The sequence below is a fragment of the Aplysia californica genome, unplaced genomic scaffold (genome assembly GCF_000002075.1).
Source record: "Aplysia californica isolate F4 #8 unplaced genomic scaffold, AplCal3.0 scaffold00034, whole genome shotgun sequence".
Taxonomy (NCBI): Eukaryota; Metazoa; Mollusca; class Gastropoda; order Aplysiida; family Aplysiidae; genus Aplysia; species Aplysia californica.
The window spans coordinates 161,716-176,629 of record NW_004797304.1 but is presented as its reverse complement, the minus strand read 5'-3'; the positions used below and the strand labels follow the sequence as shown (position 1 = coordinate 176,629).

Below are 14,914 nucleotides of genomic sequence, written 5' to 3'. Positions count from 1 at the left end.
GATTCTTGTGTGATATCTACAGGCCATATCTGGTCCCATTTCACTTTGATTACCCTGTCAAACAAGTCAGCCTTCGCCCCTGTTATACATTGCTTATCACATGAATGGAGAATTTTGTCTCTGTCACAAACACTATAATATACGAATTACTATAGTTTCAAACAGATCTGAAAATAGAGCAATAACAAATACCACACAAAGTTTGGACTTAACATTATAAGCTCATTATTATTTTATTTAGGAGCCTTTGGTTTTGTGCAGCGCAAGAACCCTTTGGGCGTTGGCTCTATTAACATTCTGAACATACTTATCTCTCATTTCATTCCAAATGTCACAGAGAGTTGCAAACAAAGGGTCTGAATTATTAGCAAAGTCGCTTTTCTCCAGTTACTGTTTTATGGGGCTTCAATTAGGGGTATATTTTGACCACAAAAATCTCTGATGGTGACAACGGATTACATTTGTAATCAAAATCATGTATTAAATTTTTGTCTTTAACTCACTGCCTCATCCACTAGAATAATGTTTCATTTGTCAGCATGCCAAACATTATGTTGATATCGTAAAAAAACAAAAAACTTTCCGAATGATACATTTTTTTCATCTTGAAAACGCCCAATTTGAGAAAATACGAGGTCTGTCTCAGAATAAAGTTTCTCTGTCATACTGCCCTCACATAAAAAACGCGCGCGAAAAAGTCAAGGAACAAAAAGACAAAAAAGATAACTGAAAAACAGATTAAACCGAATTTATTAATTTTTTTCCAAAAAGATGCTGTCGACAATTTAGATTAAGTGTGTACAATTTCGGATTTATTTCAACAACGAAGAGAAGCTCACGTAAAATGCGTTTAAATCACACATGTCGGATTTCAAAAGTATGAACAGCCATGGTTCTTCATGAACATTGTGAATAGTGGGTGTAGCCACATTGTTTGATCAAACACTCGGTAGAGCGTCGATGCATGGACAAGGCATGCCTTCGGAGAACTTGTTGCGGTAGGTTCTGCCACTCCTGGACAAGGTAGCACAGGAGTTGTAGAAGGTTTTTTTGCAGGAGGGTGGTTGTCCCTTACCCGCCGGTCAATGTGATCCCAAATGGTCCAGTCGGTTGCAGGAGAGGAACCTTGCCGCGATTAAATTGCCGTGTATATTATGGTACAAGGAGGTCCTGTGATGATCTGAAAAGCCTCCCCACAGCAGAACGGACCCTCCATCGTAGGGCGCCACCTGCTGAGTGCAGTCAGGGTAGAACAGCTCTCCTTCGCGCCTCCAGACACGGGCTCGTCTGTCTTGGCGCAGCAGGTTGAATCTGGATTCGTCCGAGAAGACTACCTGGTCCCACTGACGTTGTGTCCACTGTGAAAGGCAAGCAGATCACGCCCGGTGAGCTGTTTTGTTGAGCAGCGTGTTGCTTGGGCGACTGGCAGGAACATGAGAAGCGAACCTGGCTCTACGGATACGGTTCTGAACGGTTTCCTCGTTCACGTGGACTTTGGTTGTCACCTGTCTTTGGCCACTGATGCTGTTTGCAGTAGTGGTTCAGCGAGCATCATTGGACCATCGTGTTGTAATGAAATATAGCCGAAAAATGTTGGCTTATAATTAATGGTTGCAAGTGAGCGATATTCACGGCTAAAACATCTGTTTAGCACGTGCCAAGCTCAGTTTTAGCCACCAGTCTCTTTGCCAATGTTGCTGAGTCAAAGAAATTTAGCCCACTTTTTATGCTCTGCGCCGTCACTGTGAAGCTCGTGTGAGCAAATGTGCTGTGCTGGCAAATTGTGTTAGGTTGTCAGTGCGTGTGCCAATTTTGGTTGACTGAGCTTAACGGGTTTGCGAGATATCGAAGTTCAAATTTGACAGGTGAAAACACAAGTTGTTCCTTGACTTTTTCGTGAGAGTTTATTATTATAATTCGCCTTGTCAAATACCTATTCAACGAAGGAATCATCAAGTTCCAGACATTTCTCCATTCGATGTACCCAGCGGTCAAAGACAGTGGTCAGTGATCATTTGTCCAAGGCCCTAGGTGTTTTTCTCATAACCTGTTGAATCTGGTCTTGGTCCTAAAATCGCCGACCTCGCAGCATTTCTTTCGGGCGAATAGGACGGGTGTTCCCATAATTCCCACAAGTAGCCCTCGAGAAGCTCGTTCACAACTCTGACCTTGTGAACAGGCGCGTTTCATGAGGCAGGATGACGATTTCTTCAATAAAAGCGGGTCATTTTTCCCGTATCGCCGGTTTCAGTTTGTCTTTGAGGGCGAACCTGTAGTAGCCACCATTAACAGTTACGCCAGGTGGGGATGGCCAGGTCAGTATTTTTGTTGTAAGAGATGAGGCCCAAGCATCCGCTCTGATTTCGCCTGTCCACCCTGATAGATGAGTATCCCACGAATCTTGGTGTCTTCTTTCCTGGTTTAGGTTTCGACTCCTCAATCAGGCATATGTCGAAATCACCCTCCCTCAAGCGAAGCCCAGGCTCGTTGCTTTAGTCGTGATGCCATTGGGCGTTTAAGTTTGATTGAAGGGGTATGTTGGCTGTGTATTGCTTCTGCTGGTTTTCCCTGTTATGCTGTGCCATTTCTGTTCACTTGTTGTGGAACTAGAAATCCAGAGTAGATCTACTCACAAAAAGACTCTAAGTCTAGAAATCTAGAATCTCCAGTCCCTAACAAACAAACAAGTCACAGTTCCAACTCAACACTGTTCATAGTTCAAAACATCTAGATTCTAGTTAATCCAGGCCTTTTACCACATCGAGATAATCAACTTCTATCCAGATCTCTAGTTTCTAGCTCCACAATATAGATCTAAAACCCTTCCCGTTTTCAAACAGTGAACTGCCTAAACTTAAACTCGTTCTTGTCTAGTCTAGACCTCTACTCTCACAGAGCACTGTTCTTGATAGATAAACTCTAGCACTTCTTTGAATTTGAGTGCTTTCTTGAAATTGTTGGCTGTTCAGTAGCCACTTCTGACACCATGTAAAGTTACCTGGCGGTCCGATGAGTCGGGTCTGTCAGGGGGGTCCGTCTAGGATAAATTTTGCCTTGTCGTGGTTCTGTGTAGTGCGGAGCGAGCTTTCGGTCCGCTCTATGGGGTCCTCAGCAGATGTTTCAATCGCTGTGCCACCACCACCCACTATGAAGTCGCTGGGGTTATTCAACCGCTCACAGCTCTCAATTTCAGGCACAGTTACCTTCCGCAGCTGTGTTTGCTAGCAGTCTCGTTGGTTTCATGCACGTCTTGTGGAAGTACTGGGTGCAGGACGTGCACGCAACCAGTGTGGTATTAGGTGAGATCGATTTCCGGCAGCTCTTAAAAGTTGGTTTTTGGCCGTAGTGCGGATGATGGGGGAGGGGGGGAGATCTGACGGTGTAGTTTGTGGTTGTGATTGCCGTTGGTGCCGTGTTGCCGGAGTTTCAATTGTTTCTTGTTCAATTACGAGTGGTGGGGTAGTTGGTTTTTCTCTTCTAAAATCGAAAATCATTTCCATTGTTTTTGAGAGATTCCCTTTTTAGAAAATTTGAATTGCACCATTAAAAAAAATAAACATATTATTGTTTTTAATACTCTTTTTCATCAAGCTTAGTTAATCCGATAATAGCGAAATGAAATGTGAACTTAATCAAGCGTGTTGTTTTATACTTCTATGATCGTTGGGGTATTATTATATTGTATACGAAGCTGGTGACAAAAGTAAACCCCTGAGGACCACCGGTGTTACACAGGATTGTGCCAGATTTTGTGTTGTTCAGCTTAACATTACTGTGGTCAGTCTGTCAAAAATCCCAGGACCCATGCTGCGACATTATGACTAACTCTCAGACTCAGAAGTTTTTCAATGACAAAGTGCGGTTGAATAGCATGCTGAGAAGAAATCGACAAAATACATTGGTGTTATTGTTTTGTTGTTATTGTCGCTGTTGGTGTTATGAATATTTTTTTAATTTAATTATTATTACTGTTATTATATTAACATTGTTATTTTTTAAATTAGTATATTGAGTTTAAACCGTTTGTATGCAGAATATAATTACAAAATAGATTTGCCTATTGTACAAGTTAAACAGCCCTATGAACGAACATATTGATGTTGTGATGACTGGAAATTGTGTTGTGTATATTTTTGCCATTGCGTACAGGACCGGAGTATACAGAGGAACAACTAAAGAATCTCACACCTTGGGAGAGATGGCTGCTTGGCCGAAAACCTATTATTGCTCCTGATGGATACATTCCAAACTCTGTTGTGCGCGCACAGATAGGATACATTAAACCGGAAACACCCAGAGATTCTTGGAAGCTCAAGCCGGTAAGAGTTATTCATAAATTCTATAAACTCAATGTTAACCGTTTTTGCCTTCTTGGGCACTTCTGCCTTATACGTTTAGACAAGGAACAAAAATATGAAAAGCAGTAGTAAACATTTTTTTAAAATGATAAATACTACATGGGGCGTAACAGTGTACAAAGATAAACCACAAAAACAACAACATAGCAATTTATTATTTTTAATACAACATCATCAAAACAACAGCAACAAAAACATTGGCAACGTCAGAGACATGATCAGCTTCCCCAGCAGTGAAACTGCAACGTAATGGTAGCAAATAATAGAACAACGTAACACTAATAGAACCTACAAAAGCAACAGCAACACCACGAAAAAGGGAAAGTAACGTCTTCAAAGCAGGATTATTGTATGGGACCATCATCAAAAACATGTAAACGTGTGTTGTAGTGAAAGATAAGTTTTTCCTTAATGAATCCCATACACACCATCTCTGCCCTTGTTTTGTTTCCCAGGTACCAGAGTCCGATCCACGCCATCTGCCTGAAGGCTACAAACCAATGAGAGAACGGTCTTATAACAGATCAGAGGTAAAGGTACAAAAGTACTCAGCGAGCGAGCAAGGGCGAGTGAGAGAGAGAGAGAGAGAGAGAGAGAGAGAGAGAGAGAGAGAGAGAGAGAGGGAGAGAGAGAAAGAGAATAATTCGAATTACTGAAATGCACTGTCATGTCTTTTCAGTACTTACGCAATTATTCTAGCCAACCCCCACCCTCACCTCGAGGGAGGAATTCATTCAATTACTTTTTGCAGAATCACTAAATACGACTGATAATTTTCTTTTCATTTTTGCTATTTATGTAAGAAATGTGCTTGAGGATAAGTATAGGTGTTTAAATATAGAAAATAGGTATTGTCCTTAGTCCATGTTCAGTTACTTAATGTGTGTTTTTCTAGTGTGTGTGGGTGTGTGTTTGTGGGGGGGGGGGGGGTTGGGGGGGTTATCACTGTTCTCTTTATTTGTCTACGGTTCTTGTGGATATGAAAGACAAACAGCCCCAAGTCTGCACAATTTAAAGAGTAAAAGAGTGATTTTCTTATTTGGAGGGGGGGGGGGTGGGGCAATTCCCAGTCCTAATTGACATGGTTGATTAAAACAATAGCAAGTAAATTAATCTCAGAAGTTACTAAGACAAGCTCTTTGAATGACAAGTTTTAAGTCTAATAATATTTCATAACAGAGAGATTCAGTCAGCGAGGAGCCAGACCTGAATAACATTATGACCATGAGGAACCAGTCCACTGTACAGAGGGTCAAAATACAGCAAAGCATTAAGGAGGCCTCGCTCTACATTGGCACATCCATGTGTCTTCTGCCCGACGGCACTGAACCTGAGGTGCTATACTCAGCACATAACTTTGCTGTGAACATACCTTTACACTGTTTGCCTTTGCATCTCCCACTAACAATCTAACTATTATCTATCTGTATATCTATCTATCTATCTATCTATCTATCTATCTATCTATCTATCTATCTATCTATCTATCTATCTATCAATCTATCTACCTATCTATCTATATATCTATCTGTCTACCTATCTATCTATCTATCTATCTATCTATCTAACTAGGACCTACCAATGGCGCTCCGCACCCATCTTCCCCCCACCTCTCTCTCTCTCTCTCTCTCCGTGTGTGTGTGTGTGTGTGTGTGTGTGTGTGAGTGTGTGTGTGAGTGTGTGTCTCTGTTTGTTTTCAGGCCTGCGAATCTCCCGATCGAGTGGTTTGCAGCCAATCGCAACGAGACTGAGACACGTGTCCATGTTGACACTCAAAATCTGGTTTGCGAACAGAGTTACCCTACTTGTGTGAACAACAATAAAACCGAAACTAACAAACTGTGCTATTCCTATTCTTCTTCTGGATAAACGAAAGAGAGCTTCAAAACATAGACTGCAGCACCATCTGAACTTTTGTAGACACTTATTTGGCCGAGTGAACTAGAGCTATCTTCCTATGAACGATCTTTGATAATAGGAGCCCTGGAAGCAATTGAAGTTAAAGGTTTCTCTACTTTAACTTTCAGGTCGTCGGGTACAATCGCGGCGGGGTTGTAGTGTGCATTGAAACCATTAGAAAACGACCTGACCCGACGACCAGACCTTACCCAACCCGACTCGATCCGCTCTCGCTAGTGGGCACTGCCTATTAGGTTGTACTGGACAAAATGAATCCACGATGCTAAAATAGTGATTATGGCGTCAATATTCAGCCACAGATTGCGCGGAATAGAATCTTCAACAATTTGTGTATGATCAACGCAACTGTTTTCTATCGATTCAACAGCCTGTTGGATTGTTTTTATCAATGGAACCACCCAATTTACTATTGTGTTTGAGGAAAACGAATCGTGTTTCTCACTGATCTTTATTTTAGTGCAGCGCAGGTAAGTCTGAAATTGTCTTTTTGAATATTCATTCAGCATCCTCCAATAAGTTGTGTTCACTCTAGTATTTATTCAGCTGATGTTTATTTCCAATGTTTGCCCGTGCATTTATTTACCTTGTGGTGTGTGTGCTGCTGTTGTTGTTGTTGTTGTTGTTGTTGTTGTTGTTGTTGTTGTTGTTGTTGTTGTTGTTGTTGTTGTTGTTTGTGTTGTTTATATTTGAGGAGTCCACTGAAAAAACGCGCATAGTCACAAACGGAAAAAGGTGAGGGTATCAATTTTGAACACATGTTGACTCATAACTCTATTTCTGTTCAACTGTTGGTTGATCAGATCTATTGTCGTTAGGTTTCCCATCCAACTACACCCCCCCCCCCCCCCCGGGGCAGTGCCACTGACTGTAGTGTCTTTATGCCATTCCCAAAGGGGGGATATTTCTCGTTCAAGCATAGTAGAATTGTAAATGGGCTGACTCATGTCACGCTCATAACTGTGCCTGATCTACAACAGGGAACTGCTGCTTTTTCTTTCCTGATCCTTACTATTGTCATTTTCCTCCTCTTCTTTTGTATGTTTGTCACTCTCTTGTGACCTGCTATTTCCGGGGTGCCTTGATAGTCGAAGCAGACCTTGTGCTGTTGAAGCTAGAGAGATGAGCAGTCTAAGTCTGATTCCCTGTAAAGACTTCTCTGTTGACACCCACCCCTTGGCGCTCATATGATCTTATGCAGTTGCAAGCGCCGTAAAACCCTCTACTATAATTTTTTAAAATACGAAGCTCTGGAAGACACTCGAAAAGTATAGCGTCAGAGGACAAATGTTAGATAATGTCAGAGCTCTATAAACCAGTAAGAACGAAGGATGGCAATACAGACTGGTTCAAAGTAAGATCTGGAGTACGACAGGGATTAGTTCTATCTCCCCTCCTGTTTATAATATATATGGACTCAATAACGCAAGAAGCAAACCAAAGCCCAGAAAGCCTAAATGAATTTCTGTTCGCAGACGACCAATGTCTCATTCATCATGACCAACAAAGCCTCCAAAATCACACTACCGAACTCAACAACACCTGTGAGAAATTCAACATGAAAATAAGTACAACAAGAACAGAAGTTATGAAAGTGAGCCGAAACAATAGTCCCCTGAACATCCATGTCGATAGTAAACAACTGAAACAGCTGAAAGAGTTTAAATATCTTGGCAGCACTTTTTCTGAATACGGATATGGACAGAGAAATAGAAATACGAACTCAAAAAGCCAACGCCTTCACCTACCAGCTCGCACCCCTCCTATCTCATCCAAACATCTCCATGGACACAAAGAGACAGCTTATCTCCTCAATATTCATACCAACATTATGTTATCAGTGCCAGACCTGGACCTTCAACAAAACCCATGAAAGCAAAATCACCTCATGCAAAATGAAATGTTTCCGCAACCTCCCCCCCCCCCCCCCCCCCATGTTGTCACAAGACGAGACAGGCAGAGAAATGAAGACGTAAGAGCAGCTATCGGCACTGAGTCCTGCCTGCAATACATAGAAAGACAGAGGATAAAATGGTTTGGCCACCTGTTACGCATGTCACGCATGTCACCTGACCAGCCAGCCTCGAGAGCTTACAACACCAAGCACTCAGGCTATAAAGAAAGAGGAAAGCCACGCTAAAGGTGGATCGAGGGTGTCAAGGAAACCCTAAGAAAACATAACATCACAACTGAAAGAGCTGCGGAGCTGGCCTGCCATAGAAAACTGCATCTCCCCTCTACGCTTACCGCAACAGAGGATGAAAATGTAAAGTAAAGTAAGTAAGTATTATTTAAAAAATCCCACTACAAACATATAAAATAAACCACCAATCAAACAAGTACATGTATGAAGTTATGAGTTCACAAGCTTTTAGAATTGAGACCCTCACAATTTCCAGTTTGTGACTATGCCCGTTTGTTTTTTGTTTTCAGAGTACTCCTCATCATTGGGGGCGGGGGGGGGGGGGGGTACTGAAGGTGGTTTACGCCTCTATTGACAGAATTTAGATAGTTTAAGAAGCCGGCTTTTAAACCTTTCAATCCCAACTGTCAGGATGACCCAGACTAAAGGCCGATTCACATTGAGCGGTGTGCGGTGACGGAACGGCGATGGCACGACGGCGATTTGCGGAAATTGCAAGGATTTGAATGATTGCGGTGTTTGTGAGCGAAAGTGTAGAGGTATTCTTGTTCTGAGGTAAGGTGCGTCATACACGGATGGATTTTGCCTAACGAGTTCGATACATTTTTCAGAAATTGCAGTTGAAAACTTCGTTTTGCTTACTAGTGGTAATCAGTGAACCTTAAACAGCTAGACTCTCGATCTATAATCAATCTCCGCTTGCAATGGAGCAGGACAACACACCAACACAACTACTAGGACCAGTGTGTCTACCAAAATCCTCTCGACCGCATCGAGACAGGCCAAAATATTCACTTTTTTACAAAATCTAACCGGCTAGATTTAAAAGAGAGAGAGGGGGGGAGAGTGAGAAAGAGAGAGAGAGAGAGAGAGAGAGAGAGAGAGAGAGAGAGAGAGAGAGAGAGAGAAGATGGGGGGGGGGAGTGGAAAAGGATAGGGAAAAAGAGGGGTGTGTGGAAGATGGAACATTGATACATATATAGTCTTAAAATGGGGGGGGGGAGGGGGGGGGGTATCGGATAAAACACATTTTTTGTCATACCTGAGTCGTGCTACTATAGAAAACATAGGGGATTACAGCAGAATGGATACCTGCGTTTTAACAATTAACAAGTTATTGGACTTTAAACTCATAAACTCGACATGTTTCAGAGTTTGTCTTCCTGTTTTGTTTTGTTTTCCTTGTTTATTTGTTTGTTTATTCGTTTGCTTGTTTGTGTGTTTGTTTGTGTGTTGATTGCGGGGGGGATGCTTCAGCGAGGGCTGCTTTAGTCTGAAGTGTAATGAGCTCCATGTAGAAATCTAAATGCCATTGGGATATCTGAAGTAGAACAGTGCCCTGGAGTTGGAGATCCTTTTAATTTTAAGACATGTTTACTGGTCCTGTCCCTATCTATTGGATTGTGCGATTGTGCGACCGCGGCGCGGCCGCATTTTTTCGCGTAATTCTGCAACGTTTGCATAAATTTTTATTTCCCGCGTTTTTTCACTTTTTTTTTTCTTTTTTCACAAAACAATTAACTAACGCCTCGCCATTTGACTAAAGGAAGTAATCACCGTAATAAGTCTCATTTAAGTGACAAGTTGGCTATTTTCCTTGTTAGAAGATCTTGGTTATGGGTTGAGATTTTGTTCCTTGAGTATGTTAAATTTTTCATTCCATCAAAAGTTGTTATTCTCATGTCTGCTGATGTTTCATGTTTGACAGGTGTCCCTGGTTTTAGTAATGTGCCAGCATCAGAGGTCCAGATATCCTTTTTTTTACATTTTTCTTTCCTCTATAGATGATCTAAAGCTACAGCTGAAAGTTACAGAGATTATATTTTTTGGTTGGTTTTTTTTTCTGACTGATGTGAATTTTTTTTCTTTCAAAATCCACAACAAATTACTGGTACTGATTTGTTCTGTTTTCAATTTTTCTGTACATAAAACATGAAATGATGTTACGGTCACTTGCTTAATTTGGGCATGAGTTTGCTTTTTTTGCATAATTTGGTCATCTAAATTTGCATAATTGTATGGGGACAGCAAATATAAGACTGTCAATCGACAAGTAAGACCTTTAATATAGGGCGCTGCACTAGTAGGCATACTAGTAGGCCTACACGCCCTTTACACACATTTCGAATTGCTAACTCCCCCCCCCCCCCTCAAAAAAAATAGATACTGAAAATGAGAATTGCCCCGTTAACCCCAAGCCGTTATTGTTCCTGTAGTTGTAAACTGATCCCACTGTATAATTAAACATGTGTTCTTTTCCCCATAAATTTAATGTGCTTGGTTTTGAATTGAACCATTGAGGCCCAGAATCACTTGTTTTATGTTAATCTATATTATATATAATTCCCTCTTGTATATGTGTGTTTGTTTGTGAACAGTTGCGTCCAGGTCACGCTTTTGGCAGCAGTTAACCAAAACGGCCGTATTAGGGGTACCAAAACTGCCACGGTCATGAAAATGGTTACGGCGTGGGCTACTTCAGGTTAGGGGGGAAATCGGCCTCTCCTGATTTGTTGATGCAGAATTCCTTCCTTTGCCGTTCAGGAGACATAGCATGGCCACATTGCGACTGTTATAACCGGTCATAACAACAATAAATAAATGTAACCATAGTCTCACAATGAAAGAAATTTTACTCAAAGTGGCTGATGGCACCTCAACGATAACTGATAGTGGGTGACCTTTGTAATGAAATGATCCCATTTGTTAATCATTAGTTACAGTGCATGTAAACGTGATCTCCGGCTGTAACAGAAACAGTGTTCGACTATAACGGGGATATCACGTCGGTCCCGGCAGTCCTGTTATAGTTGAAGCCCACTAGACACCCTAAAACACAGGAACACACACTCACACATACACACACACGCACACACACACACACACGCACACACACACACACACACACACACACACACACACACACACACACACACACAGACACGTGTACATGTGCACACCCGTTCTAACACCTTTGTACTTTCTGCTATCATTCTGTCTGCCTGTCTGTCTGTTTGCCTGTCTGCCTCTCTGTCTGTCCTCGTGAAGGAAAATGACTGTCCAACATTTTATCCAGTTCTTTGACAACAGCACAAACTAGAGTAGGCTGACTTGATGGTGGGTTTTTTATTTCATTTGTTTTCCTTTCTTTAAAAATTTGAACAAGTAGTTTGCACTTTTTTCTTTTGCTTTTTTAATGTAGGCCTACTTAGTATGCTTGATATATTGTGTGTGGATAGTATTGTTCATTGTTCAGACAGAATCAGTATTCGAAATTTTTTGTCTTACCTACTATGACTTTTCACAACCACATATGTTTCAATGTAAAGGGCTTATGTGAAACAGAAACAATTACCAGCTCAAGAGAAACATGAAAACCGAATGTAGAAATCTTATTACTATTTGTTTAAATAGACTCTCTGTACCCACCTCCAAAGATCAAAACATCTTGCAATGAACCCAGAGACCAACAACCTACATAATTTGTTTTGAAAACTTGAGATTCATTCATCAGCCTCGTAAGGTTCTATATATGCAACTGAGCCTGTCTAAACTAAACATTTCCCTTCAATGAATTAGTCCATAATGCAAAACATGTAAACATCTTTAACATTATTAAAGCCGCCATGTGCTATATATATACATTTATATAACATTAGACTCACGCAAGTGTATGCTTAGTCCTACGTTGTTGTTTTGGGGGGGTTTTGTCTGTTGTTTTTTTAAACTTATCTCTTGTGTTTCTGTTTGTCTAGTTTGTCTTTTCAACCTCGAGATTTACACACCCAACACCCAATCTAGTTTCAGTGTGAGACAGTCGTCAAAATGTGCGGTCTGTTTACCAACCACGAATAAGGGTAGGGAAGACCAGCATGTTTTCTTCAAAATCCGTTATACACAGACTTAGCAATCATTTAATGGCATTTTATCTGACTTTGGCGGTCTTGTACGTTATTCCGGTAGTCAGATGTACTTTAGTTCTGCGTTCCGGGCAAATTTTTACACTTTAGAGTGTTACGACCCCCTATAAAGCGTTATTTTAGTGCAGGCGCAATTTTCATATCTATAAAGATACAGAGTTAATATTTTCACAGAATAAACTCAATATAGGTAGTTGCAACCTGTTAGGGGCTTTTTTATATCGTTTATAATAAGCGAGATATCCTGGATTTTAACAAATGACTTGCTAAAACACCGAAATTTTCCTTAAAATCACTCCCTCTAAGGCATATAGAACGTAGTAATATGAAAAATATTCCATAAATCAAAAAAAGCCTCTAACAGGTTGCAACTACGCCAGTTGCCCACACTGAGGCCAAATTTCAAGGGAATCCTATAAATAGCCTCCGAAATCTCGCTGCACTAAAACCCCATACCCCTAAAAATATCGCGTTTTCTAGAAAACGCAAAAAAACGCAACGCAAAAAAAAGTGCGTTCGTATTGTTGTTACTTTTTTACAACCGCAGACAAATCAATATAGTGTTCGTCTTTTTCCAGTATCTACCACTGCACTATACCGATCACCCAGTTTGGAATAGAACTATCTAAAATGAAATAAGAATACAGTTTGGAATGATGAGATAATACCATTTATTTCTAGAGAATAGCACAAGGAAAGGGGAACAAAGTTATCCCAAAGCCTGAAACTGGGCAATCACAGTCATAATTTATTCAGAATAGTAAAACGATAGGAGAAACACTTCTTAATACTGAAGTGCATTTCTGAACAGGCGGGATTTTCAGGATAAAATTTGTGTAAGTTGATAGGTGTATTTTTTTCCCTCCTAAAATATAATTGTTTCATCTTGAACTCCTCACAAAAGTAACCGGCTTTGACTCTAGACAGAGGCATCACTGAAACCAAACAAGAAGCCTCACTTCTGTTAGCTGAGGTAGATGACTGGTAACCTACCCGATAATGCCGACAGTTTAAACTTAAAATCCGATTCAGGTCCGATCACTTCTGCGTAATTGATATTGATTAGTAAAGCATTTTGCATTGCAAAGCTGAAGACGCGAGTTTGATTCCGTACCCGAAAGATGATTCCATCGAGTATCTCCGCACTTGCTGTAACTTTTGGGACGAAAGAACGTCCTAAAATCTCGACAACGGTGATAAAGTGGGATGTCCAGCAGGAGTGGGACTGTCAGACAAACATGGTCTGTCATATTTTTGGTAATAGCAAGCTTTTCGTAAATTGTCTGTATGTTGCATTTTGGACGTTTACTCATTGTTGACACGGTGATGAACACTTATGTTGTGGAATAAAAACAGTACCTTTTGCTAGTCAACAATAGTGCATATAACGAGCTGCATAAAAAATATATAATTACAAGAATGGAAAGAATTATGGAATGTTAACAAGAGAAAGAGAAAGGGTGAACCTCACGTTGAATGCAGCGAATCCGTCGAGTCCAACGTCCAAAATTTTCGGCCCCCAAAGCATTTCAGACGCATGTGCCAAGCTACCATGGCAAATCCTGGCTTATCTTGGGATTCTTTTGACTTCTTGAATCAAAAGCTCTTTATATACTATAGACAGAATATACTTTCCGAAGTTTTGGCCCAAATTTACCACCACCTAAGTTTAGCATTCACCAACTGGTGAACATCTCTACTATCAGCTATATTTGGTTCCCGAACTTGATCAGTAATATATGGAAATAGGTAAAATCGTCCAGTAACATATACCGAGATAACACCAAATATCTCTCTCTCTCTCTCTCTCTCTCTCTCTCTCTCTCTCTCTCTCTCTCTCTCTCTCTCGTTCTCTCTCTCGCTCTCACGCTATCTCTCTCTCTCTCTCTCTCTCTCTCTCTCTCTCTCTCTCTCTCTTTCTGATCTCTCTCTATCTCGCTCTCTCTTTAGTGGGTTGTTGGCGGGTACTCGGGTTAGATGCGCTCCTTCTTTCCTGTTAAACGTCTATCATCCATACCTCTCCTCTTTCTTTTTTTTGTGTGTTTGAATATATCCATATTCAATATACTCGAGATGAGAGACACACACACACACACACACACACGCACGCACGCACACACATGCACGCACAGAGGGAGACAGAGAGAGTGAGACACACACACACACAGAGACACAGAGACAGAGAGAGAGAGAGAGAGAGAGAGACAGAGAGACAGAGAGACAGAAAAAGACAGAGAGAGAAATAGAGAGATGAGTTGGAAAAAGAGACAGGGGGTGGAGTGAGAGGGAAATGGAGAGAATTTAGTACCCCTTCACTCCCTCTTTTCTTTGTCTCCTTCACTAAAGCGTTTCCTGTCTAGCACACTAACACTATGACTATGAGTGCTCCATTGGTGTGATATGAATTTCGACGACACTGCATTGGGGCTGCTTGCAGGACAAGCTGTTTAGTTCTTGTTATGAGGCATGTTCATCTCTCTTTAGACTTCGTTATTATTAGTTTTTTTCAGCAACTCGCGTCATCCAGCCCAAGAACGGAACCACTCACACACGCACACACACACACACACACACAC

General features: G+C 41.1%; 1 protein-coding gene across 2 annotated transcripts in view; it reads left to right on the top strand.

Annotated features, from left to right (window-relative positions):
- Window positions 1-14,914, top strand: part of LOC101857465 — a 114,008-nt gene that overhangs the window by 52,830 nt on the left and 46,264 nt on the right. Inside the window, exons 7-9 of one of the 2 annotated variants that reach the window (XM_013091356.2) lie at window positions 4,150-4,319; window positions 4,814-4,888; window positions 5,538-5,693. In XM_013091356.2, coding sequence (XP_012946810.2) covers window positions 4,150-4,319; window positions 4,814-4,888; window positions 5,538-5,693 — 401 coding nt within the window. The remainder of the gene's footprint in view (window positions 1-4,149; window positions 4,320-4,813; window positions 4,889-5,537; window positions 5,694-14,914) is intronic. The other variant, XM_035973830.1, reaches the window with a different exon arrangement.